General features: G+C 37.6%; 1 protein-coding gene across 2 annotated transcripts in view; it reads left to right on the top strand.

Moving 5' to 3' along the window:
- Positions 1-24808, top strand: part of F13A1 (coagulation factor XIII A chain) — a 157395-nt gene that overhangs the window by 58306 nt on the left and 74281 nt on the right. For both annotated transcript variants that reach the window (XM_033216116.1, XM_033216117.1), the window contains exons 5-6: positions 5186-5304; positions 7709-7816. In XM_033216116.1, coding sequence (XP_033072007.1) covers positions 5186-5304; positions 7709-7816 — 227 coding nt within the window. The remainder of the gene's footprint in view (positions 1-5185; positions 5305-7708; positions 7817-24808) is intronic.

The raw sequence follows: 24808 nt of genomic DNA, 5'->3' as shown, positions 1-24808 counted from the left end.
ACCCCACCCCTCTGAAGCTAACCAGAAAATTAAAAACAAACAAAAACACTATCAAAAAGCCAACAGCAAAAATCTCCTGGGGCAAATGATTCCATTTTTCTATTTTTGTTAGCCTTCCAGACATAGGGAGTTTTTTGGGGTTTCCATCGTGATACAATTTTTTTTAACGTTGCTTTGGACAACTATATTTTAAAGTGACAGATCTGAATAAAAACAGGGGAAATAAAGCACTGCTTTCCACCCTCAATCTTCTTTTTAAAATCATAAATAAATTTAAAATTAAAATCGAGCCTTCCCATTTGACTTCCTTGCCATATTGTGGATTCATGATAATGTCTGCCTGTTTGAGGTGAGATTTAATTCAAGCATTGGAAGGGAAAGAGTGGCCTAGTCTGGAGCTCCAGAACTCCTCTCTATTCATGCTTCGCCACCTAAATTTATCACTTCCCATCAATACTAACGCAAAGTCCAAAGGTAAATCCTTCATTTTCTTGGACTTCTTCCTTACTCTCTAAGCTCCAGACATCGTCCCCATCTCTCATTCTTTCAGTAGACATTGATTGACTTCCTACCATGTTCCAAGGCACAGTGTTGGAAGCTGGGGACACAGTCATCTGATCCCTGGGACCCAAGAGCCATGGACTACTTGGAAGGCAGCTTATTCAAATCTTAGCTTTGCAACTCAGTAGCTGTATGACCTTGGAGAAGTTATGTTGCTCTCTGCCTCAGTTTCCTCATCAGTGAAATGGGGCTACTTTCCTCACAAGGATGTTATGAGTGTTGATGAGTTCATGTGTCTTGTTGTAAAGCACTTAGAAAATTTCTGGTGGTAAATAAGCAGTGTAACAATGCTTATTTACATGCTACTACTTAAAAAAATTAAGTAGTAAGTACTTAAACACATACTTATTCAATAAATATAATAATTAAAAGACAATGTCCATACAGTGGGATAAATGTTACCCCAGCCTCCATAGGGCGCTAAAGGAACAAGGTTTAATTCAGTCTGTACTGGAAAGGAAAGGGTTCAGGGAGACGCAAAGAAGAAGAAAAAAGTTGTGCTTAAGGACATTGATAATAAAAAAGAGCACAACCCTATATTGCTCTTAAAGAAAAACTAACGCATAAAAGTTGGACTTGTTAGCCTCTTATTAAATGGGTGGCTTCACTTAAATGGAAATACATTTTAAAAAATAACTTTTTCTGATGGAAAAAGTCTTATTATAGAAATAAAAATAATAAAAGCATAAAAAGAACTCAAAGATCTACAAATCAGATATACCAACAATTAACATTTTGTTGTAATGTCATCCATTTAAAATATTTTCAGTCCTTTTCATTTTTAATTGGCAATTAATTGAATATATTGTTCTTTTCAAATAAACACACATGTACATATATATGGCTAAAAGTAAACTTTCCTTTTCACCAATCATCCAATCCTAGAGAATCCCCAGAGAAAACCAACTTTAACTGTGTATATCATTACAGATACTTTGCTATTATTTTATATATTGATTGCATATATATACCTAGAGAATTTAGGTTTTTTTAAACTACAAATGAGATTGTGTCAACCTGTTGCTCTGTACCTCATTTTCTCACACAGTGTATCTTGGAGCGTTTTCTATATCAGTACATGCATCTTCTTTTTAATGGCTGCTTGGTACGGTCATATCATATTATTTTGGTCTTTTGTTTACAACTATTTGGATTGTTTCCCATTTTCACTATAGCATGTTATGCCATTTTGAAGATTGCACATACATTTTGTACGAATGTTTCTGCAGAATAGATATCTAGAAATAGCATTGCTTGGGCAAAGTGAATTCATATTTTAAATTTGCATAGATATTGCCTAATTACCCTTTTAAAAGGCTGCAGTTTTTTACACTACAGCCATAGTAGCTGAGAGTGTCCATCTCTTCATATTCTCATTGGCACTGGTGGTTAACCATTTGTTTTAATATTTGCCAGTATGGTAGGAGAATTATGGTATTTCATTGGTATTTCATGGTTAATTTGGTTTTTATGTCTCTGATTATTTGTAGAGTTGAGCATTTTTTCATATATTTATTGAATGTTATGTTTCTCTACCTGCTTATATCTGGAACATATCAGGTAAAATAAAGATTGTCAGGGAGAGACACACATGTGCCTCTTAAATCCAAGGATACAGTTTGTATATAGTGAGATAAAGAGATCTTGCTGTCACTTTTTTTCTTACATGGATAACCAGCTGTCAAAATACCACGTATTGATCAGATCTATTATTACCTATTGATTTTAAGTGCCATCTTTATTATTTACTAAGATTTAATACACATCTAACTTCTTCCATATATTTGTCCATTACTATGCTAATGTCAGTTTTAAGTGTAGCTTTGTTTCAGTTAGCTATAATAACACTAATGCTACATAAGAAAGAACCAGAAAATCTTAGTGGCATACAGCAATAAGCACTTGTTCATGGATCTGGGGCTTGACTGGGGTTGGGCTCATCCAGACTGGGCTTGACTGGCCAACTCTGCTTCAGGTAGGAACAGCTGGAGAGGATCCGTCTCTCCCTGAGAGCTCCGGAGACCCTCTGCTCCGGTGTCTCTCATCATTTTTTGACCAATGGGCTTGCTGGGGCATATTTTCCTCCAGCTAATAGCAGATTTGTATGATCACATGCTCAGCTGTGCAGTCATATTTTAGACCCCTACTTGCTTCTGCTAACATTGCTCCTGCTAACACCCCATTAGCCAAAAATAAGCCTAAAGTTAAGAGAGGATATTCCACATTTAGAGGGAACAACTGCTAGTTACATGGCAAAGGGCGTAGATGCAGGAAACTATAAATTGGGGTCCAAAGTTTATTTACCTTTGGACAAGTCCTTCAATTTTTTCTTCTTTCTCAACAGATTAGTTTTTGGCTATTTTCTCTTTTTTTTTTTTTTTTTTTTCCAGACAGAGTAGTCTAGCTCTGTTACCCAGCCTGGAGTGCAGTAGTGCTATCTCAGCCTCCTGGATTCAAGTGATTCTCCTGCCTCAGCCTCCTGAGTAGCTAGGATTACAGGCACACATCACCATGCCTGGCTTATGTTTTTATTTTTAGTAGAGATGGGGTTTCACCGTATTGGCCAGGCTGGTCTCAAACTCCTGACCTCAAGTGATCCACCTGCCTCGGCCTCCCAAAGTGCTGGGATTACAGACATGAGCCACCATGCCCTGCCTGGCTGTTTTCTTTCACATTGTTTTTTCCAGATAAGCTTTTGAATGAGCATGCAAAGTTCCAAAACTTCTGAGGAGAGGTTTGGTTGGGTTCACATTGGTCATAGACTAATTTGGGTAGAATTTATATCTTTACATTCCTGAATGTTCATATCCAGTTGGAAACAGTTTGTATGTGTTCATTTTGTATTTGGGTTTTATACCTTTTGACAAAGTTAATTTTTCATATAAATATTTTCAGACAAACTCAAAAGCAGAAAGAATAGCACAATGAATATCTACTTATGTGTCTCTCAGACTTAATAGTTATCAAGATTTTGTCACATTTGCTTTATCCTTTTTTCCCTTATTTTTGCCTTAGCATTTTCAAATAAATTCTAGTAATCATATTATTTTACCTGTACATATTTTAGCATGCAGCTTTTTAAAAATAGACATATATACAGTATGCATAGATGCATATGTACATATGTGTGTATGTATGTGTTTATGTGTGTTTGTGTATAATTATTGCAGCTAATACAAATCAACAAGAGCTCCTTGGTATTATCTAATGAACTATCTTTAATTTTCCCAATGTCTAAAAATTATCTTTTTAGTTAGTTGATTTGGATTAAAGTCTGTAGATTAAATTTGGTTGGTATGTCACTTAAATATTTTCCTCTAGAGTAATCCTCTTCATCTGTTTCTTCATGCCACAAACTTATGGCTGAAACTGAGTCATTTTTTATGTCGAACTTTCCATATTCTGATTTTGCTGATTCCATCCCCTGGTGTCATGAAATATGTTTCTCTAACCACTGTGGGATTTTTTTTTTTTTTTTTTTTAACCACTGTGGCATTTTCTGTTAAGCAGCTAGTTAGATCTAGAGATTCTATCTGATTCAGCTTCAAGTGGCATTTTTATTTTTTTTTGGAGGAAGGGGCAAAAATACTTCATAAGTCATGCCATTGCTTCCTAGGACATTTATCCTAGTAGGAGGTACATATATTTAGGTTTATTAATAGTATCCAGTTCACATTTTATCAGTCTCATCCACCCATTATGAAGTTCCCTTCTTAATGAATTATTTCTGCCTCAATTCATTATTTCATTAGGGATTGCAAGATCGTGACATTCTAATTCTATCATCCCTTTTGCATTTATTATAATCAATTATTTCATTACCTTGAGGTAGAATTCATTTAAAAACGTTTAGATGCCTGTCCCAAACACACACATTTTCCTGAGTGCGATTTACACTTGTAGGGTCCTGTCTGTGTTAAAGATGCTTTGCTGCTCTCCCACCAGGCCTGGGAATAAGTACCAGACTGATGACCAAGTGGATAGATGGGGAGCATGACCCTCCTGAGATTCTAGCCACAGGGAAGAAAAGACCTTGCAACGAAAGACACTGGCCAGGGGAGCTGGTTCAACACACACACATACTAGCACATCCACAAGTATCTTTCATGAAAAGGAGATGACCTACTGCTTCCCTCCTGCCAGCGATGGGCCACAAAGCAGGCATGACATGACAGATTAGGCTGTTGCCTTCTCATGTGTCCCAGATTTGTCTTAAAAACCATTTTCAATTCATCTAGTTTTCTAGTAATGTTAAAAGGTTGGAAATTATATCTTAATTTGTGTTACAGATTTACATCAGCATCATAGAATTCTGGAACTACTGATGTACCAGAATCGTAAAATGTTTAATGAGACATATCAATTTAATTCTCCTGCTTGGAACTTAAAGAGTCAGAATTTGTCAGCATTTTGCTAAAAAATGTCACCGTTTACAGACTGAACTTTGGTGCTGATTATGTTCACCATTACTAAAAATATGGGGAAATGAGCTAGGCTTAGTGAAACAAAGGGCATTTTTTAAAAAATTTGGGTGATAAAATGCAGTTTAGAAACACAATAAACTTGCAAGTGTTTGGAAACAGTCTGGTTTGGTAATGGTCACTATGCTTAAACCCTGATGCAGATGATGCTGTGTACCTGGACAATGAGAAAGAAAGAGAAGAGTATGTCCTGAATGACATTGGGGTAATTTTTTATGGAGAGGTCAATGACATCAAGACCAGAAGCTGGAGCTATGGTCAGGTGAGACACTTAAAATTTGTTATTGTCAAGGATATTTTTACTTCATATTTTTTGTCACATGTATCCCTGCAGGGTGCCATATATCGATATTAGACAAGCACAATTTCCTGCTTTTTCGGATTTGAGACTGCAAGGCAGAGAGCTTAGGAGTAGGGACTCATAAAGACAACTGCATAATTTATCAGTTGAAACCACATATCTCTGAGTATTACAGTGTTACAGAAATGAGAGACTCCATGAATAATGTGGCATTCTATAGAGAAATGCTTTGGCCACTTAGAACAGCGAAATTTCATTAGTTCAACCTGGCTTGTAAAGAAAGGTATTTTGAAAGTGATGCAAAGGATACTGCAAGGGGTGTGCCCAAATCAAAGAAATGGCTTCTTCTTCTTTTTTTTTTAAGTGTTAGCCTAGGGTACTGCTAATTAGAAAAGAGTGTTATCATTTCATCAAAGGAAGGCCCACTGAGCTTTTACACGGAAAGATTTTATCAGCTGCAAACTCAAGTTATTGTCTAGACATAAAGTAACAAATGGCATTTCTTTAAGATGTTGGATCATTCACACTATTTCGGTTTGGTATCTTTAACAATGGAGCAAATGAATGATACTTTACCAGTTTCCATAAATGAATGCCTGTCCTGTGATTTCAAAATGATTTTTAATTAGCGACACGAGAGGAGGTGAATGTCATTTCTCAGGCATTTTGGCTGGGATGGCTGGAATTGTGCATCATTGCGCTGGGCATCCAGCGGGGAGGTTTCACAGAATCTGGTGGTCACAGGGTACTTTCTTGGCTCCGGATGCCTTGCTTTGACTTCCATATGGGATCTCCCTGTGTTCCTCACCCACTGCTCCGGTACCTGGGTCATCCTGCCTACCTGGCTTTGTGACCAGCTTCTTCACCCTGACTCTGGAGAATTACATGCCCAGTGCTCAGGCTTGCCCGCCTGCATTTCTGATTTCCTGCCAAGCTATGAACGACATTGGCACCCCCTGTTTTTGGATTCCTGCCTGACTCCCTGGTTTCAAGCCATCCCCTCCTCAGTGACATACAACCCTCGACGATACTGCCTACTGCCTGATGCCCTTTTCTTGGGTTCCCAATTTCTAGCCTTTAGCCTAGGTGATTCTATTTATGGCCCAAATGTGACAATCTATAGATAGCTAACAAGGGGAAAAGTCATCAAGGTGGGCAGCAAGGAGGTCTGGAAAGGTGTCCCAAGCCCAGTCAGGGCGCTCCTCGCCGGGATGCCTTTTGGGCTGGCACCCTGGAGCACAGTCACTTGACTGTATCTTCTGTCACTCAAAGAGGCTATTGGTTTGTGCCCTTTGGTCAGGATAATCAGCCAAGTCTGTTTACAGTGATGCAGGGAATCAATCAGTTCTATGACTATTTCTTTAACTCTCCAGTTAGTTGCTATCATGCCCAGCAAATACAGCTGAGAGAAGCGGCTTAATAAGAACCAAAATACTGAGGTATTTGCATACCTGAAGAACTAGTGCAATTACCCATTACTGCATCCATCCTGTCAGTTTGGGATACACCCAGAGTGGGTATTCTAACTGGACTGAATAAAGAATTGCGTGGTAATTAACCTTTATGATTGTGGTTTCTGTCACAAGCACTTGGGTGAATAGCACACAGATTTCTGTATTCAAGAAAATCTCTTACGACAGTGAGGTGCAGTATAGGTAAAATCTTCCTGTCTTGCTACTTGATCTTTAGTCCTTTTAAAGAAAATTCTGATATTGCCTGTGGCTAGCATTTCTTTCTAAGGAAATTGAACTGGTACCAGACTCCTCCCTTGACAACGTAATCTACTTTCTGTAGCCTTCTGCCCTCTTCTTGATCCTGGGGTCCACCTTGTCTCAGAAGAGGGGAAACCTTAGAGGGACAGTCACTATATGAGGTCTCCTACTCTTTTGGGTGCAAACTAAGTAGTGTGAAGCACCTTCCTGTGATACACCTGAGAGTTCTTTATTTTCAAAATGCAGGAGGGCTTACGTTACTTTCAAGGTCCTAAGACTGTGGCCTGATTTTGGTAAATCATTCATTCCTTCTTCTTGGGTACAGGAGCCAATATGTTGAAAAGACCTTCTAAATTAACTTGAATCATTTTCTGAAGAACTTCAAGTCAGCTCATGATCCCTGAGTATATCAACTCTCTAGTAGTTCTGTTTATGTTTCTGGCTTGCTTTTATATTCTTATTCACTTTAATGAAAAAAAGAATATGTCTCTTTCCTTCTGCTTTAATATTTCATACTAAAGATTATGGGAGATCACTATACAGGAAACACATTTCTAAACATTAGGTTGTGGTTTCATGTTATTTTTCATCGGAGAATATTTTGCTTGCAGAGTGAACACTAAGTAGTTTCTCTTTTTTTCTTCTCCAAATAGTTTGAAGATGGCATCCTGGACACTTGCCTGTATGTGATGGACAGAGCGCAAATGGACCTCTCTGGAAGAGGGAATCCCATCAAAGTCAGCCGTGTGGGGTCTGCAATGGTAAGCAGCAACTACTGATACCTAAAATCTATTACACCCATCATTTGCCTCAGTATAGATGCCAGTTCATTAAGAGCTGCTGAAATGATGACTTGCACTTAATAAACTTTCATTTGTAAGATTCTAGCTTCTGACACCCAGTATAGCTCCTGGAATTTTCGGAGTTTATCATGTACTATAAAACAGAATTATCATCTCAATACTGTACGTTTCTTTGGCTTCTTTTGACAAACAATGATAGATATCATGATACTATAGATCAGTTATTCTTAAGAACCCCTTGCCTAGGGACTGAGGAGTGACCATGACAACAATGTCAATGACTATAATCAAACAGTTGATCAACCAAACATCAAGGTGCACAGAAGATGTGCAAGGCACACCTTTTCTCCATTTTCACACTGATAGTGAGTGTGAAGAAATGAATGGCTATGTCTCATCCTAACTCCTGTCACAAGGGTGTGTCACTGTAGGGCTTTCTCGCTTATGAAGTGGGTATTGATTCTTTGCAGGATCCTGTGAGGTAAGTAGGGCAGGCATTACTCATGCCCTTTGAGTTAGGACACAGGATAAGGACAGCTGTCAGTGACAAAGCCGCAGCTAGAACTCCGGTCTGCTGACTTCAAATCTAGACATTTTCTGCCTTCCATACTGCTCTCTGCAAGATATCCTAAAACAACTTTGAGAATGCAGAGATTCTGCAGTGGAACAACTTTCTGAGAAAGGAGACAGAATTCCCATGAGTGGGAAGGGTGGGGCCAGGTGTGGGACGTGGATTAAATGGGATGTCCAGGACCCATGCGGTCCTGGATTATATCAATGTACCCAGCATGGAGAGCCAGACTTTGGTATAGAGAAGTGTATCCAATCTGGCTGAAGAGTAGATTATTTCTGATGAAATGTTAAGCTGCTTGGTATTTCAAACAATCAGAGCCTGAGAAAAAGAAACACTTATATTATCAATCTCCTTAAGTTTTCTAAGAAATTCTCTCTTTGAAAGAATGTTATGTTTGAGTTTGGTTTGTATATTCTTTTGAGCTAAATGAAATCAGTATTGTTAATATAAAAATATTAGACTGAAAATGATATGAAATATAATTTCTGGTTAGCTCTTAAGATGGTTGCTTTTATTTTATTAATAACTAAGCTACATGTAAATTTAAGAAACAGCGGAGCATAAAAAGTGAAAGTAGAAACCAACATGTGAAGCCAGTTTTGTTTTCTGTGCATTTACATTCCATAGTGAGAAGACAATGAATTCCAAAGATTTGGGGGAATGTTGAATTTGGGAAATGTTTACAAAAGTGTCATGACCATTTATAATAAACACGTATTAGATCTGCATGTGATCACTATTTTTACTGTTTTGCCCACAAGATTTCTCTTTTTCTTCTTTGAAGTTACCATAACAATTTTGCAGTGACAAAGGAAGCAACAGCTAGCAGTGGTTAAATTTAAATTAATTCCTTCTGAAGCATTCTAAAATGGCACGCTCATCAGCATAAGCCTACTCACACATTGTGTGTACTTTTACGCACCCAGAAGTCAGAAATCACTGCCTAACACAAGCCAGTGCAAAAGGGGAGCAGACAGGAAGCAGTTAACCTAATGTGTCTGTGGTGGCAGCTGGCCAAGCGGAAGCTGTTAATTATTGAATAAGCACACACACTCCTAATGCAAATTGCCTTGAGATTTTATTAATCATATAAAGCCTATGAAGTTCTAAGTTTGAAAATGTATATCCCAGTTCAAAGGTTTAAAACTAGACAGAGAAAATCCATTTGGAAAATGGTTCGGTTTTATTTTTGGAGGGGGAGAATTTGGGTATTAAGGGATAGAGGTCCTGACCTGAGAGATTTTGAACAATATTTCCATTTCTGTCACATCCTTGTTTACATATACAGAATGGTCAATGGCTTTCCAAAACACTTCCACCTCTATTAGCTCCTTTAAACCTTAGAATACCTCTGTGAATCTTTCTAAAATCTGTTCAGTTTTAATAATTTTAAAAGCTAAAATACTGAGCCTCCAAAAATCAATTTTTAAAAAAATGACACAGAAGAAAAATCAAGTGTTCTTTGGTCCTTCAGGCAGATACTCTCCTGTTCACAAATCCTGGAAATCTATCATGAAACTTCTGAATGTAGTTAAACAAAGAACAAAGACAAAAAAAATCTTTAAATTTCTCAATTAATGGTTTGACTTTATTAGTATGAAAAGACGTGCTTAGAGAGCCCAAAAGAAAATGTTTGGAAGTTGTGGACTCCTAGCCAGAACCCTGTCTCAGGGCAACGGAGCTGTGTGTGTTTTCTCAGGGGCTGGGCCCAGGCCTCAGGTAAAACAGAGGCTGACACAGAGTTGTTCTGAATTCCTCTGAAACACCTCCCAGCCTGGTCATAGAGGCTAGAAATCCCTTTCGCAGGTTGCAAATGCCAGAGCAGAGGTATAGGTGGCATGTGGACTCTCCAGAAGGAATAGCACACAGACCTCATTTCACCCCCAGGTGAGAATGAAAGAAGGTAGAACTTTCCTCAGGGCACCTGCTGCCGGGAAACAGTGAGGATGAGCAGACCAGTCCTTGCTGGGTATCTGTAGAGAGTGGAGATGGATGGGGACAAGATGCAGAGCACATGACTGGGGCCCAGTTTGCTGACTGTAGTCAAAGACAAGTCTAGCACTGAAGGTTGGCAAGGAGTTTTCAGGAAACAGGTGGGTGCGGGTTGAAAAAAAAAAAAAAAACACCGATAACCCAAATTGTGCAAACTTTCAGTGATGATAAGAATCTGAATTTGGGCCAGGCTCAGTGGCTCACGCCTGTAATCCCAGCACTTTGGGAGGCCGAGGTGGGCAGATCACCTGAGGTCAGGAGTTCAAGATCAGCCTGATCAACATGGAGAAACCCTGTCTCTACTGAAAATAAGGAAAACTAGCCGGGCATGATGGTGCCTGCCTGTAATTCCAGTTACTCAGGAGGCTGAGGCAGGAGAATTGCTCGAACCCAGGAGGTCGAGGTTGTGGTGAGCAGAGAGCACGCCATTGCACTCAAGAGTGAAACTCTATCTCAAATGGATTTTAAGTGCACAATCCCCAGATAAAAATATTTATTGTCCAGTATATGTATACTTATTGTATGTGACCTTGGGTAATCGTTTGTTGTAGTGGGCTGTCCTGTGTAGAATGTTTAACAACATCCCTGTCTTCTACCCAGCGGATGCAAGTTGTCTTAACTGTTCCCTTACCAGCTGTGACAACTCAAATGATTCCACATGTTACCAAATGTCCACTGGGGTAAAAATCACCCTTAGTGAGGACCACAGCACTAAACCCCTCTGTGACTCAGTTTCCCTGCCTATGGACTGTAAGTAACACTCTTCTCACCTGCATAGCGAATCTGTCTTCCTTACTCACTCAAAACCTGCTGGTTTTCGTCCTTTACTGAAAAGAAAGTGAAGGCAGCATCATATGGGAAGTGACTCAGCTCATGTTGAGAGATTGGACCTTGATTCTGGTTGTGCTATTAACTTACTATGCGACCCAGGGTAAATAACTAACCTCTGCTGGCCTCGCATCTTTGTCTTTAAAGTGAAATTTTGTCTCTGTGCTCAAACCACATTGACAGCAAGAATAATCTTTCATTCTTCGAAATAGTGCTCTCCCTTCTTCTATTTTTTCCTTTATAAATTCAGTAACTTCTCTTGTTCTTATTTTGAGTTACTGTTACTTCACTTTGATGTGAAAGTAGGAAAAGTTATGACAATCTGGACAGCCTGGGGCTGTTGGAGTTTCCCAGGAGAAAGCAAGCCCAAAATCCTGTGTTCTCGTCATCTAGAGATTAGACCTGAGATGTTACAACCTTACATAAGCTAACGTTTGCTTAGGCTCCTTTAAATACTGAGTAGTGCATTTTACCAAGCTACACTGCAGATTGATTTAAGAGAGAAAAGAAAAAAAAAGAGAAGCAATTAGAAAAAATGAAGAAACTTGCCCAAAGTTATACTTCTTCCTTTAAATTGCATTGCTTGATGGCTGCTTTCCCTCCAATGCATTTCTGATGTGACAGTTCCCACCAGGAAAATTGCCAGAGAAAGCTAAGAAGAATGCTTAACTTTGTGCCATCTGAACACTTACTTCACTCACATGGCATTAATAAAGCATTCTATTGCTAGCCCCAAGTTTCTGTGAATAAGCCAGACATGGACTTGGAGCCCCAAGTCAGACTATCAAAGAAGGTGAGCCATGACATCTTGTGACAAGGGCAGCATGGTTCTGGGGAAAAGGGAAGGCTGTGCAACCACCTGGGGTGGTTACCTGTCCATGCCCGTTCCTGCCTCCTGACTGATAGGATCTGGCAGCAACTATGGGCAGATAATTTCCCCCAAGGAGATGCAGCTGCTTCTGCAAAGGCTGCTGCTATTGCAGATAATGGCTCGTTATTCACTGTGAAACATGTACATATACCACCTCCATCTATATTTGCTCCAGTGGGTTAAGGCATTACCAGTGGAGAATCTGTGTTGAAACACACAGAACCAGCATGTGCAATGGGGAGGACTCTCCAAGAGACTTCTGAGTGAGGAAGCAGAAGCCCTTGAAAGTGATGTCACTCACTCACTCAAAGTCACACAACAAATAAGTGGCCTTGCTGAAACCAGATATTGTCCTTACTCTCAGATCGTATCACCTTAGAGGGCCACTATCAACACATTATTACCAATAACACAATTATTATATCAAACTGAGTCGCTATCGCCTAGAAAAGAACAGTGCCCCAAGGGAATGGAGCCCAGATGAGGTGAATTTTGAAATTGGGGAATAAGTGAAGAATGGTATAAATCAGAGGATTCTAAATAGCCATAGGCACTGGGACCCTGGAAAATGAGTTTACAAAGAAAATCAAGTAGCAAATATGATATGATAATGGTGGTGGTGTTTGGTGGTGAAAGACGTAGTGATGATGGTAGTGGTGATGGTGGTGGTGATGGTGGTGATGGTGATGATAATGGTGGTGATGGTAGGGTGATTTATGGTGGTGATAGTGATGGTGATGATGGCAGTGGTGGTGGAGATGGTGAAGGTGATGGTGGTGGTGATGGTAGGAGTGATGGTGGTGGTAGTGATGGTGGTGGTGGTGGTGATTGTGATGGTGATGATGGTGATAGTGGTGCTGGTTGTGGTGGTGGTGGTGATGGTGGTAAAATACTCAGTATTTACTCGTTTGTTCAACAACAGTTTAGTGCGAATCTACCAGTCTAAGCACTGGAGTACAGTTGTGAACAAAATTAAGTTTCTGCCTTCACAGAGCTTACAGTCTAACAGAGAACACAGACTAGTAAATAGAAAATTTTAGCTAAGCATGGCAAATTCTCTGATGAAAATAATATCCCTTTAGGATCTGCACAGCTTCATGCACCTTGGGTTCCCTTCATACCCTCTTTCTTTCTCCTCTCTCCTCCTGTGACATCCTTCTCTCTTTCCTCCTCCTGCTCTGCATTTTTCCCTCTCCCATACGTCCATTCCTTTAATTCAGATATTTTTGGAGGCCTGTTCTATACCAGCTCTACACCATGCAGCAGTGGTATGGCAATGAAAAAAGCAACATAGGATTGTATGGGAAAGCATAGGATTGCATGGGAAAGCAAATCTCTTAAATACAGCTCAAAGTTTTCCCAGGACTAAACACTGGATCAAAAGATACAAGAATGTCTGAGGTCCCACAGTAATAACTAACCACGCTATTATTTGAAGAAACCCTTTCTCCAGGGTCAAAATTATATACAAACAGCTAGTCACCATAAACACTGAAGAAAAATGTAGTAGGGGGTTATTTGCTCTTCTGGGAGCTTGTTTTGCAATTTGAAAACTAAGGTTGACACAACTGAAGTTTATTCCATAGGATCTCAACATTTACAGTTACTTGATTCCATGGTATTCTGATTCAGTTGTAGTAAGAAAAAAGATAATATTAATGAGAAAATTAGGAAGATAGGAGGGAAGAAAAAAATGTCAATATAGTTACATATTTTTAAATTTCAGTGTTTGTACTGCTGCCATCCTGGACTTTCCAGCTTCCCTTGAGATGTATACATTTATTTTTAAACCTGGCCTTTTGCTAATATTGAACCACAATGCCATCATTAATCCCCATTAATACTTTGCTCTGACTATGCCTTTTGGGAACTAACTCATGGCTAAACTTTTTTAACCAATCGATGTTCGATGTACTCTTTAGCATTATAAAAAAATCTTGAACTCCAGCTAGTAAATCAAACTGACCACAATTAGGAATAGGTCCTGGATTTTTCTAGGACCCAGTACAAGATGAATGACTATAGACCTTTGAGATGAAATGGACTTTAGTGCTTCTGATCTTCATGCATCTGTGATCCTACAGATAAACAGAAAATAAAGTTATTTTCCCTTTGTCCATCTTTTCCTCCCCTTCCTTTTGTCCCAGTATTTAGAAAGATTTTTTTTCTTTCCATGCATGAAAAAGAGAGTAATGACATAACTCCTTTGATATGTTGCCAAGCAACTCCAAAGGGGGTTTACAATAAAACCATGTTTTATTCGTTTTCTTTCCAGTGTTTACTTGGTCATCTTATGGGAAGCCTCACATTGAGCAAACCTCTTCATGCAACAAACCTTAATTATAAATATTCAGATTACATTTAAAATTCACTTTGATTAGAAATTTCACGTCTGAGTCATCCCAAATGAACTGTAAAGACAGAAATAAATACATAAAGTTTGTATTTATTTCTAAAGTTTATTCCTTGATCGTACAGACCAGTCACAATGTACTTTCATAACAGTTTTATTAAGAACAATTTTTGATTACAAAGCAATATCTAACTCATCCTTTGGTTTATAAAGCAGCTAAAACCTCTTTTTTTGGAGTGAATGGTCGTAGATACATCTAAGCACCCAGGTGCTCAATGGGCATGGTCCTTGGCCTTTGTAAATCACCAAGGAACTTTTTCACATTTATCCATATGGATCGTATTTTTTGAAAAAGTTCATCTATCAAAACAAATCATGATTATGTAATAATGCCTTGTTACCCCATTCTTGTGTCAGATTTATATAACTGCCAATGAGAACTTCTAATGGTGGTGGAGGTGGTAATTATCTCTACCAGATAATGAGTATGACCACACTGAATATGATTCGGGGTCACCTTTGTGGGGGTAAAGATACAACTTCCATCTGGTCTTTTATAAAAGTGACCCGCAGATGCCTAGAGGTCAAAATTCCCCGGGTGGTGACCACTGCCAGATGTAGGCTCCATGATGGACTTGAGTCTCCCTCCAGAGCTTCTGAGTCTCCAACCCTATCAGCTTTTAATGAAAAGTGTTATTGTCTCTTTCTATTAGTCGTGTCTGGAATGAAATTCCTCAGTTTGGAACAGCAGAAAAAGGCAGAAGCCTCTGGTGTTCCTTGCAACCTTTCCAATTGTAACACATATTAATTAGTAGGAGCTCTCAGGGTGACAACTTTGGGAGAATCCACTGATTTGTATTAATGAAGAATGTTACTGAAGTCCAACAGAATAAAGTACTAAATTACCAACTCTAAAAAGACTTTTTTTAAACCATTAAAGTTAAAGTCAAGGTATTTCTAAGAATGAAAGTCGTTTCTATGATCCTAAAATGACCCAGGGAATTCAATGATGAATGGGTAGTGCAGACTCATGGTAAACAATATATTCAAAGTAAACAATACCATAAGGTCACCTTATTCACCAGGGATTTTCATTTGTTTGTTGAAGATTTTTTTTAAATTGACAAATATATTGGAAGCCTGTGGGAAAATAGAATTTAGCAGAAAGTATCCTCATAGTCATTTTTGAGAAACTGCGTAAATGCATTCCATAAATAACCAAAGTGCAGGTGGAGAGACTGAGGTATCAGGAAGTTAAGTAACTTTATCCAAGGTTGCTGGTAGCACTGGGGGTGAGTCATGAGTTGCCTGGCCCCACTAATTCACACACAATGTTGTATTTCCCCTGGGTTTGTCCTCTGTCTGTCCTCTCTCCAGGTCACATGAGCTCCTTGGATACAGATATAATGCCTTGTCTGATTCAATCCTTCTCTTTCAGGTAGGGGCAGGGGGGGACAATGAACTGTTCAGACATTGTCTTTTTTCTCTTACGGTAAAAGCCAGCAATGTAATGAAGTTTCCATTTGTGGTCAAACAGCTAGTTTTCTCAATTATTAAGCTTACATTTCTTATGCCTCTTCACCTCATATTTTTGGAGAAAAACAGACATTTATTACAAGCCATCTCTCGAATGTGATAATCATGGGCAATCTAAATGTCTGCTTTCCCTGAATTGCTTCCTGGAATGAGGTTTCAATGCTGCAGCTATTTTGTAATCACACAGGCTATTTCTGAAGCACAAGGATGCTTTACAGCACTCCCTCCAAGCTGTGCAGTTGGTGCTGCTCTGGTCTCCTGGGGCCAGCATCCCCAGGATAGATGGACAGCAAAGGAGCAAAGCCGGCTCAGCCCTTTAGCATACGCACAGCTTCATGCACCTTGGGTTCCCTTCATACCCTCTTTCTTTCTCCTCTCTCCTCCTGTGACATCCTTCTCTCTTTCCTCCTCCTGTTCTGCATTTTTCCCTCTCCCATACGTCCATTCCTTTAATTCAGATATTTTTGGAGGTCTGTTGCATACCAGCTCTACACCATGCAGCAGTGGTATGGCAATGAAAAAAGCAGGCCACACTTGGAGACCTTGAAATCTCAGTTTCGTTCTCTCAGTCCATGTTTGCTTATTTCTCTCATTATTGTCAATTAGTAAAATATGTTTTGGCCAAATGAGCATCCTCAGTTACTAAGAGAGACAAGGTTAATAATTTCCTGTGGTAATAGTTATCATGAAAAACGAGTCTAATTACCCACCCCTGTCAGAGCTTGGGTCATATGTATACCAAAGGACATTCATATTATCAGTAGTTATATGCTTCATACTATTCATTAGTGTTAGTTGCAGGGGTTTTTTTAATCGAAGTAAAATTTACATACAGTAAAAAAATCACGGATATTAAATGCACAATTCAATGGGTTTTGACTGGGGTAATCACCACCCCAATCAAAATATAGACATTTCCATAAGCCTAGAAGTTTCCCTCGTGCTTCTTCTAGTCAATCCCCACCTCATTTGGTAGCTGCTACTCTGATTTCTTGCAATGGGTTACATTTGTCTATTCTTAAACTTCACATAAATGGATTCAAACAGTAGAAACAGGACTGGCTTCTCTTACTCCATCAACTGCACGTGTTTTCAATGTTTTCCTTACCATTACTAAGAAGTAGTTTATTGTATTGTATATCACAATTTGTCTATCCATTCACCTATTGATGGATGTTTAAGATGTTTCCAATTTGAAGCTATTATGAATACAGTTACTATAAACATTATTGTACAAGTGTTTTGTGTATGTGTTTTCATATGTCTGGAGTAAACAGTTAAAGAGAACATGCCTAGCTGTTTTATTTATTTAACTTTTTATATATTTAACTTTATAAGAATTGGCTAGTTTTCCAAAGCAGCTCTACTGTTATACACTCCTGCCAGCACTGTATGAGAGTTCCAGTTTCTCCACAGCTTCACCTATTCTTGATGTCTTGAACCTTTTTAATTTTAACCAACCAAATGGGTATATAGCGGCATTTCATTGTAGTTTTAATTTTCATTTCCCTGATGGCTAATGATGTGGAGCATCTTTTAATATATTTATTGGCTATATATATATATATATATATATATATATATACACACATGTATATGCAGCTTGTTTTCAAGTCTACTGTTTCTTATTGGGTCATTTGTACTTTTATTATTAAGTTATAGTTGCTCTGTTTATATACCTCTCATTTGTCAGATATGTATAGAACATATTTTCCCCAAACCATGGCTTGTAGTTATATCTTATAAATGGCATATTTTAAGTAACAAAAGTTGTTAAATTTTATAAAATCAAATTTTTTCATTGTTCTTTAATAGTCCTTCCCAGTAAATGTTCTTTTCACATGAAGACTTTCACATGAATCACTATTTGCCCATGTTTGCCACTATTTCTCCTATGTTTTATTTTTGAAGCTTTATAATTTGAACTTTTACATTTACATCTTAACTTATCTTTTGATGTTGTGTGAGGTAGGGATTGTATCTTATTTTTTTCAAATTTATCCATTTGTTCCACCCGCATTTGTTGAAAAGACTGTTGAAAAGGCTTTCATTTGTTGCAAAGACTTTCTTTGTTGAAAAGACTGTCATTTTCTTCATTGAATTGCTTTGGTGACTTTGTCGGAAATCAAATGTCTACATGAGTATGGATCTATTTCTAGACTCCCTTTTCTGTTTCATTAGTTTATATGTATGTCCTTATGACAATACCACACTGCCTTGATTACTGCTTTCCTCTAGTAAACCTTCAAATCAGGTAGTCATTCATCTTTGTTCTTCGTTTTCAATATTATGTTTAGTTATTTCTAGATCCTTTGTATTGCTATGTAAATTTTGGAAACAACTTGCCAGCTTTAATGAAATGCCTATTGGCATTCTAACTATCCCATTGTCTTGATTTAGTAAAGAAGTATTACAAGGTAGCCTATAGCCATCTTCCAGTGATAGCACATCCATTCATTCAACAGAACTTACTGAGTTCCCACTCTGTGCTAGCCCTGGGAATACAAAGTCAAAACAGCATGGTGCCTTCCTTCCTTCTGTGAACATAAAGTCTGGTAAAAGAACACAGACAGTCTAACCAGTGACACAATACAATGTGATAAATGGATAGTACTATGCAAAGAGTACTACGTGATCAAAGAGTAAGGACATCCAAATCAAAGTGATAAGTAAAGATTCCCAGAGTGTAACCAGCTGAGTTTTAAAGGATCAATAGGCCACCAGGTAAATAAGAGGTTTGAGTATGGATGGACATTCCAGGGAGAGAGAATAACATTTCCAGCAACAACAAGGCAGAAAACAGCTTTTATTAAGCAAACCACTATGAAAAACCAAAGAGATGGTAGATGATTTTCCATTCCTTTGGACCAAGTATGTGACCCTGGCTGTTGTAAGTGCCGTGAAAGCCCAGAAAAAAATCAAGGATGAGGAGCCAGGCAAGGGAAGAAGCAGAATTGCTGCTACCCTATTTCTTTTTTCTTGTGCATTTTCTGGGATGCCTGCCCATGGAATAACCTGAGTACTTGACCTTCAACTCATCTCCATTCCTATCCTTACAACATAACTTGGCAAATGGCAGAGCAGGCACAAAAACAGATTTCTACATTCCCAGAACCATGATCTTTTAAATTTTATTTTTTTAGAACAATTTTTTTCAAATAACAATAGAATCCAAATACGTAAAAGAGAAAAAGCAGAGCAACTATTACTAAAGAATGGTGGTGACTGCAGCCTTGACTACCAACATTCAATTCTCACCTGCCTCACCCCACAACACTATAACTACTGAGATTCTTTTGCAAAACCCTAGCATGTCATGAAGCACAATTTGACATCCACCCCACCACTTCCACCTGTGATTAAGTCTGGTCACCACCAGACTGTAGCTGGGGACTTGTGGTTCACAAAACCTGGAAACGATTTTCTACAGGAAATAATTCTTCTTCTTGCCAAATTTAGCACTAGGCCTTTGATGTTAGTACATGTTACCCAACATCAAAATTCATTTCCAATGGTCTTTGAGAAAGTATTATGGACAAAATTAGGTATAAGACTATTTTCTAAAAGAGCTATAGAAATCCTAGCCTTTATGAGGACATAACTTTTAACAATGAAATTTAATGGAATATCATCAGTTTATAACAGAGAAAAGTCATTTCATCATAGCCATATAAAATGTACACAGAGGAGAAAAATACTCTTGCATATTTTTTTAAAAGCAGAAAGAAATAGTAACTATACAAAATTAAAGGTCTGTGCTATAGGAAATTTAAGAATCAAGAAATGTCACATTTCTTTATTTTTCAGTATCAAGTTAGAGTCTGCTCATATTCCAATGACCAAAATTAGACAGAAGTCCAGGATGGGTCATCTTTCAAGGCTATTTCTATTCTTTGAATTATACAGGAGAAATAATTTTAAAATCATAAATAATATTATACTATAGATGCTGGTTTAATGTAAAAGTCTTCATTGATTTTCACAGCTTTATTGAAATATAGTTGACAATAAAATGTGCGTACTCAATGTACAATTGGATAATGTTGACATGTATATGTACCCATGAAACGAACACTCAAATCAAAATAATGAATATATCCATTGCCCCCAGAAGTTTCCTTATTGTAATTTCTTCCTTAAACCACTCCCAGATTTGTGTACCACCCCGCATCACTGCTCAGCCTTCTGTCCTTATATAATGATTTGTGTTTTCCAGACTTTTACACAAATATAATCCGGCAGTATGTACTCCTTGTGAGGCTTCTTTTATGCTTCCTTCCTGTATTCTGAGCTTCATCCATCCTGTTTTTTCGTTTCAGTAGTTTATTCCTCTTTATTGCTGAGTAGTAGTGTTTCATTGTATGGAGGAATCACTATTTGCCCATGTATTTACTTGTGGATGGACATTTGGGCCAATTTCAGTTTTTGCCTCTTACAAATAAAGCCAGAAACTTTAGCTTGGAAGACTTCAGTAAAAGTCTTTGTTTAGACGTAAGCTTTCATTTCTCTTAGGTAAATACCTAGGAGTGAGGTGGCTGGGTCATAAGCTAAACATAGGTTTAATTTTTAAGAAACTACCAAACTGTTCCCTAAAGTGGATGGGCATTTTACATCCCCGCCAGCAGCATATGAGAGTCTCAAGTGTTCCATATCCTCCCTGACACTTGGTATGATCAGTCTTTTTAATCTTAGACTTTTAAACAGATGTCCAGTGTTACCTTGCTGTGGTTTTGATTTGCATTTCCTTAATGGCTGATGATACTGAGCATCTTTTGTTGTGATTGGCCACCCATGTATTTTCTTTGATGAAATATCTGTTCAAATATTTTTCTCTTGTTTTAAGGTTGTGTTTATTTTCTTACTATTGAGTTTCAAGTGTTCTTTACATATTCTAGATACAAGTTTCTTTTTTTATCAGATAAAGGATTTACAAATATTTTCTTCCACTCTAGTTTTATTTTTTCATTCTCTTCACAGGGCCTTTCAAAGAGCAAAAGTTCTTAATTTTTATGAAGTCTGATTTATAAATTTTTTTATGGATTGTGCTTTTCATATTTGATCTAAGTAACCTGCCTAACCTAACATCACACAATTTTCTCCTTTGCTTCCTTTTAGAAGTTTTATAACTCTAGGTTTCATATTTAGGTATAAGGTTCATTTTGAGTTAATTTTTACATATGATGCAAGGTATGAATCAAAGCTCATATTTTTGTACATGAATATCCAATTGATGCCACCCCATTTGTTGAAATGATTATCCTTTATCCATAAAATTTCCTTTGCAACTTTATCACAAATTAGTTAACTGTATTTGTGTGAGTCTATTTCTGTATTCTCTATTGTGTTCCATTGATTTGTTTGTATTTACACCAAATGGTGTCATGCTACTTAATTTAAAAGTACTACATATAATTGTACCCAAATTCTATTTAATTTTGTTTTATTAAATTTTACTTTAATAGGAAAGAAACTAAACTGCAACAGAAGAAATTGTTAAACTTCAAATAAATATTTCTTCACTACAAGAGATATCATTTCTTAACAGGTCTCCCTAAGGTTATTAAAAATTATAAAAACCATTAAAAGAATAAAGTAATTATGTACTTTTAAATTATACTTTAATGTTAGATGGTATCAATTAACTGAGATACCAACACACTAAAATATTACCATTTTCACTCTTCCTCTCCTCTTTCTCCTATCCTTTTTCTTAGGATGATTATTGTTTTTATATTATCAAGTTTTAAAATGCATCTGTAACCGTAAATCCCAAAGATGCTTAACTTATATAGATTGTTCTCACCACTGAATCTGTTATCACAGAGTCTCTGTTCCTGGGTTCTTTGTTTGATTCAGTCCCTAATTATTTTGATATCACTTCTCAGGTATTAATAGTTTGATTATGATAGGTACTGTATTCCCTGAAGTACTTCATGTTTGAAAATGTGTGTAAAAGGAGTTGAACACTTGATTTGATTCTCCACTTGGTCACTGTTGGTGTATAGAAGAGCTAATGATTTGTGTACGTTAATCCTGTGTCCAGAAACTTTGCTGAATTCTTTTATCAGTTCTAGGAGCTTTCTTAAGGAGTCCTTGGGGTTTTCAAGGTAAACAATTATATCATCAGCAAACAGTGACAGTGTGACTTCCTCTTTACCTATTTGGATACCCTTTATTTCTTTCTCTTATCTTATTGCTCTGGCTAGGACTTCCAGTACTATGTTGAAGAGGAGTGGTGAGAGTGGGACTCCTTGTCTTGTTCCAGTTCTCAGAGGAAATGCTTTCAACATTTCCTCATTCAGTATTATGTTGGCTGTGGGTTTGTCATAGATGGCTTTTATTATATTAAGATCTATCCCTTACATGTTGATTTTGCTGAGAGTTTTAATCATAAAACAACATCAGATTTTGTTGAATGCTTTTTCTGAATCTATTGAGATGATCATGTGATTTTTGTTTTTCATTGTGTTTATGTGATGTATCACATTTATTGACTTGTGTATGTTAAACCATGTCCAATCTCTGGTATGAAACCCACTTGATCATGGTGGATTATCTTTTTGATATGTTGTTGGATTCAGTTAGCTAGTATTTTGTTAAAGATTTTAGCATCTGTGTTCATCAAGGATATTGGTCTGTAGTTTTCTTTTTTGGTTATGTCCTTTCCTGTTTTTTGTATTAGGGTGATGCTGGCTTCATAGAATGAATTTGAGAGGATTCCTTCTTTCTCTATCTTGTGGAATAGTGTCAAAAGGATTGGTACCAATTCTTCCTTGAATGTCTGGTAGAATTCTGCTGTGAATCCATCTGTTCCTGGACATTTTTTTGTTGATAAGTTTTTAATTACCATTTCAATCTCACTGCTTGTTGTTGTTCTATTCAGGATATATAATTCTTCTTGACTTAAGCTAGGAGGGTTGTATTTTTCCAGGAATTTATCCATCTCTTCTAGATTTTATAGTTTATATGTGTTAAGGTGTTCATAGTAGCCTTGAATGATCTTTTATATTTCAGTAGTGTCAGTTGTAATATCCCCTGTTTCATTTCTTAGTGAGGTTATTTGGATTTTCTCTCTCCTTTTCTTGGTTAATTTTGCTAATGATCTGTCAATTTTGGGCCGGGCGCGGTGGCTCAAGCCTGTAATCCCAGCACTTTGGGAGGCCGAGATGGGCGGATCACGAGGTCAGGAGATCGAGACCATCCTGGCGAACACGGTGAAACCCCATCTCTACTAAAAAATACAAAAAACTAGCCGGGCGAGGTGGCGGGCGCCTGTAGTCCCAGCTACTCGGGAGGCTGAGGCAGGAGAATGGCATGAACCCGGGAGGCGGAGCTTGCAGTGAGCTGAGATCCGGCCACTGCACTCCAGCCTGGGCGACAGAGCTAGACTCCGTCTCAAAAAAAAAAAAAAAAGAAAAAAAGAAAAAAAAAGAAAAGATCTGTCAATTTTATTTATCTTTTCAGATAACCAGCTTTTTGTTTCTTTTATCTTTTGTATTTTTGTTTGTTTGTTTATTTGTTTCAGTTTTGTTTAGTTCTGCTCTGATCTTGGTTATTTCTTTTCTTCTGCTATGTTAGGGTTTGGTTTGTTCTTGTTTCTCTAGTTCCTTGAGATGTAACCTTAGAATGTCAGTTTGTGCTCTTTTGGTCTTTTTAATGTAGGCCTTTAGGGCTATGAACTTTCCTCTTAGCACTGCCTTTGTTATATCCCAAAGGCTTTGATAGGTTGTGTCATTGTTGTCATTCAGTTCAAATAATTTTTAAATTTTCATCTTGATTTTGTTTTTGACCCAGTGCTCATTCAGGAGCAGGTTACTTAATTTCCATGTATTTGTATGGTTTTGTAGGTTTATTTTAGAGTTGATTTCCAGTTTTATTTTACTGTGGTCTGAGAGAGTGCTTGATGTAATTCCAATTTGCTTACATTTATTGAGGCTCATTTTATGGTTTATCATATGGTATATCTTGGAGAAAGTTCTATGCACTGTTGATTAGGATGTGTATTCTGTGGCTGTTGGATGAAATGCTCTGTATATATCTGTTAAGTCCATTTGTTCCAAGGTATAGTTTAAATTCATTATTTCTTTGTTGACTTTCTGTCTTGATGACCTGTCTAGTGCTGTCAATGGAGTATTGAAGTCCCCCACTACTATTGCGTTACTGTCTGTCTCATTTCTTAGGTCTATTAGTTATTGTTTTATAAATTTGGGAACTTCGGTGTTCAGTGCACATTTGTTTAGGATTGTAATATTTTCCTGTTGTACAAGGCCTTTCACCATTATATAATGTCCCTCTTTGTCTCTTTTAACTGCTGTTGCTTTAAAGTTTGTTTAGTCTGATATAAGAATAGCTACCCCTGCTCACTTTTGGTGTCCATTTACATGAAATGCCTTTTTCCACCCCTTTACTTTAAGTTTATGTGAGTCCTTATGTGATAGGTGAGTGTTCTGAAGGCAGCAGACAGTTGGTGAGTTCTTATCCATTCTTCAGTTCTGCATCTTTTAAATATAGCATTTGGGCCATTTACATTCAATGTTAGTATTGAAATGTGAGGTACCATTGCATTCATCATGCTCTTTGTTGCCTGTGTACTTTGGTTTTTTGTTTTTGCTTTTTAACTTGCATTTTTGTTTAATAGGTCCTGTATGATTTGTGCTTTAAAGAAGTTATGTTTTGATGTGTTTCCAGGATTTGCTTCAAGCTTTAGAGCTCTTTTTAGCAGTTCTTGTAGTGGTGGCTTGGTAATGGTGAATCATCTCAGCATTTGTTGGTCTGAAAAAGGCTGTATCTTTCCTT

This window comes from Trachypithecus francoisi, unplaced genomic scaffold, assembly GCF_009764315.1.
Source record: "Trachypithecus francoisi isolate TF-2019V2 unplaced genomic scaffold, Tfra_2.0 Lachesis_group10, whole genome shotgun sequence".
Lineage (NCBI taxonomy): Eukaryota > Metazoa > Chordata > Mammalia > Primates > Cercopithecidae > Trachypithecus > Trachypithecus francoisi.
The sequence above is the reverse complement of the archived record's forward strand: the minus strand, read 5'-3'. Positions and strand labels throughout refer to the sequence as shown.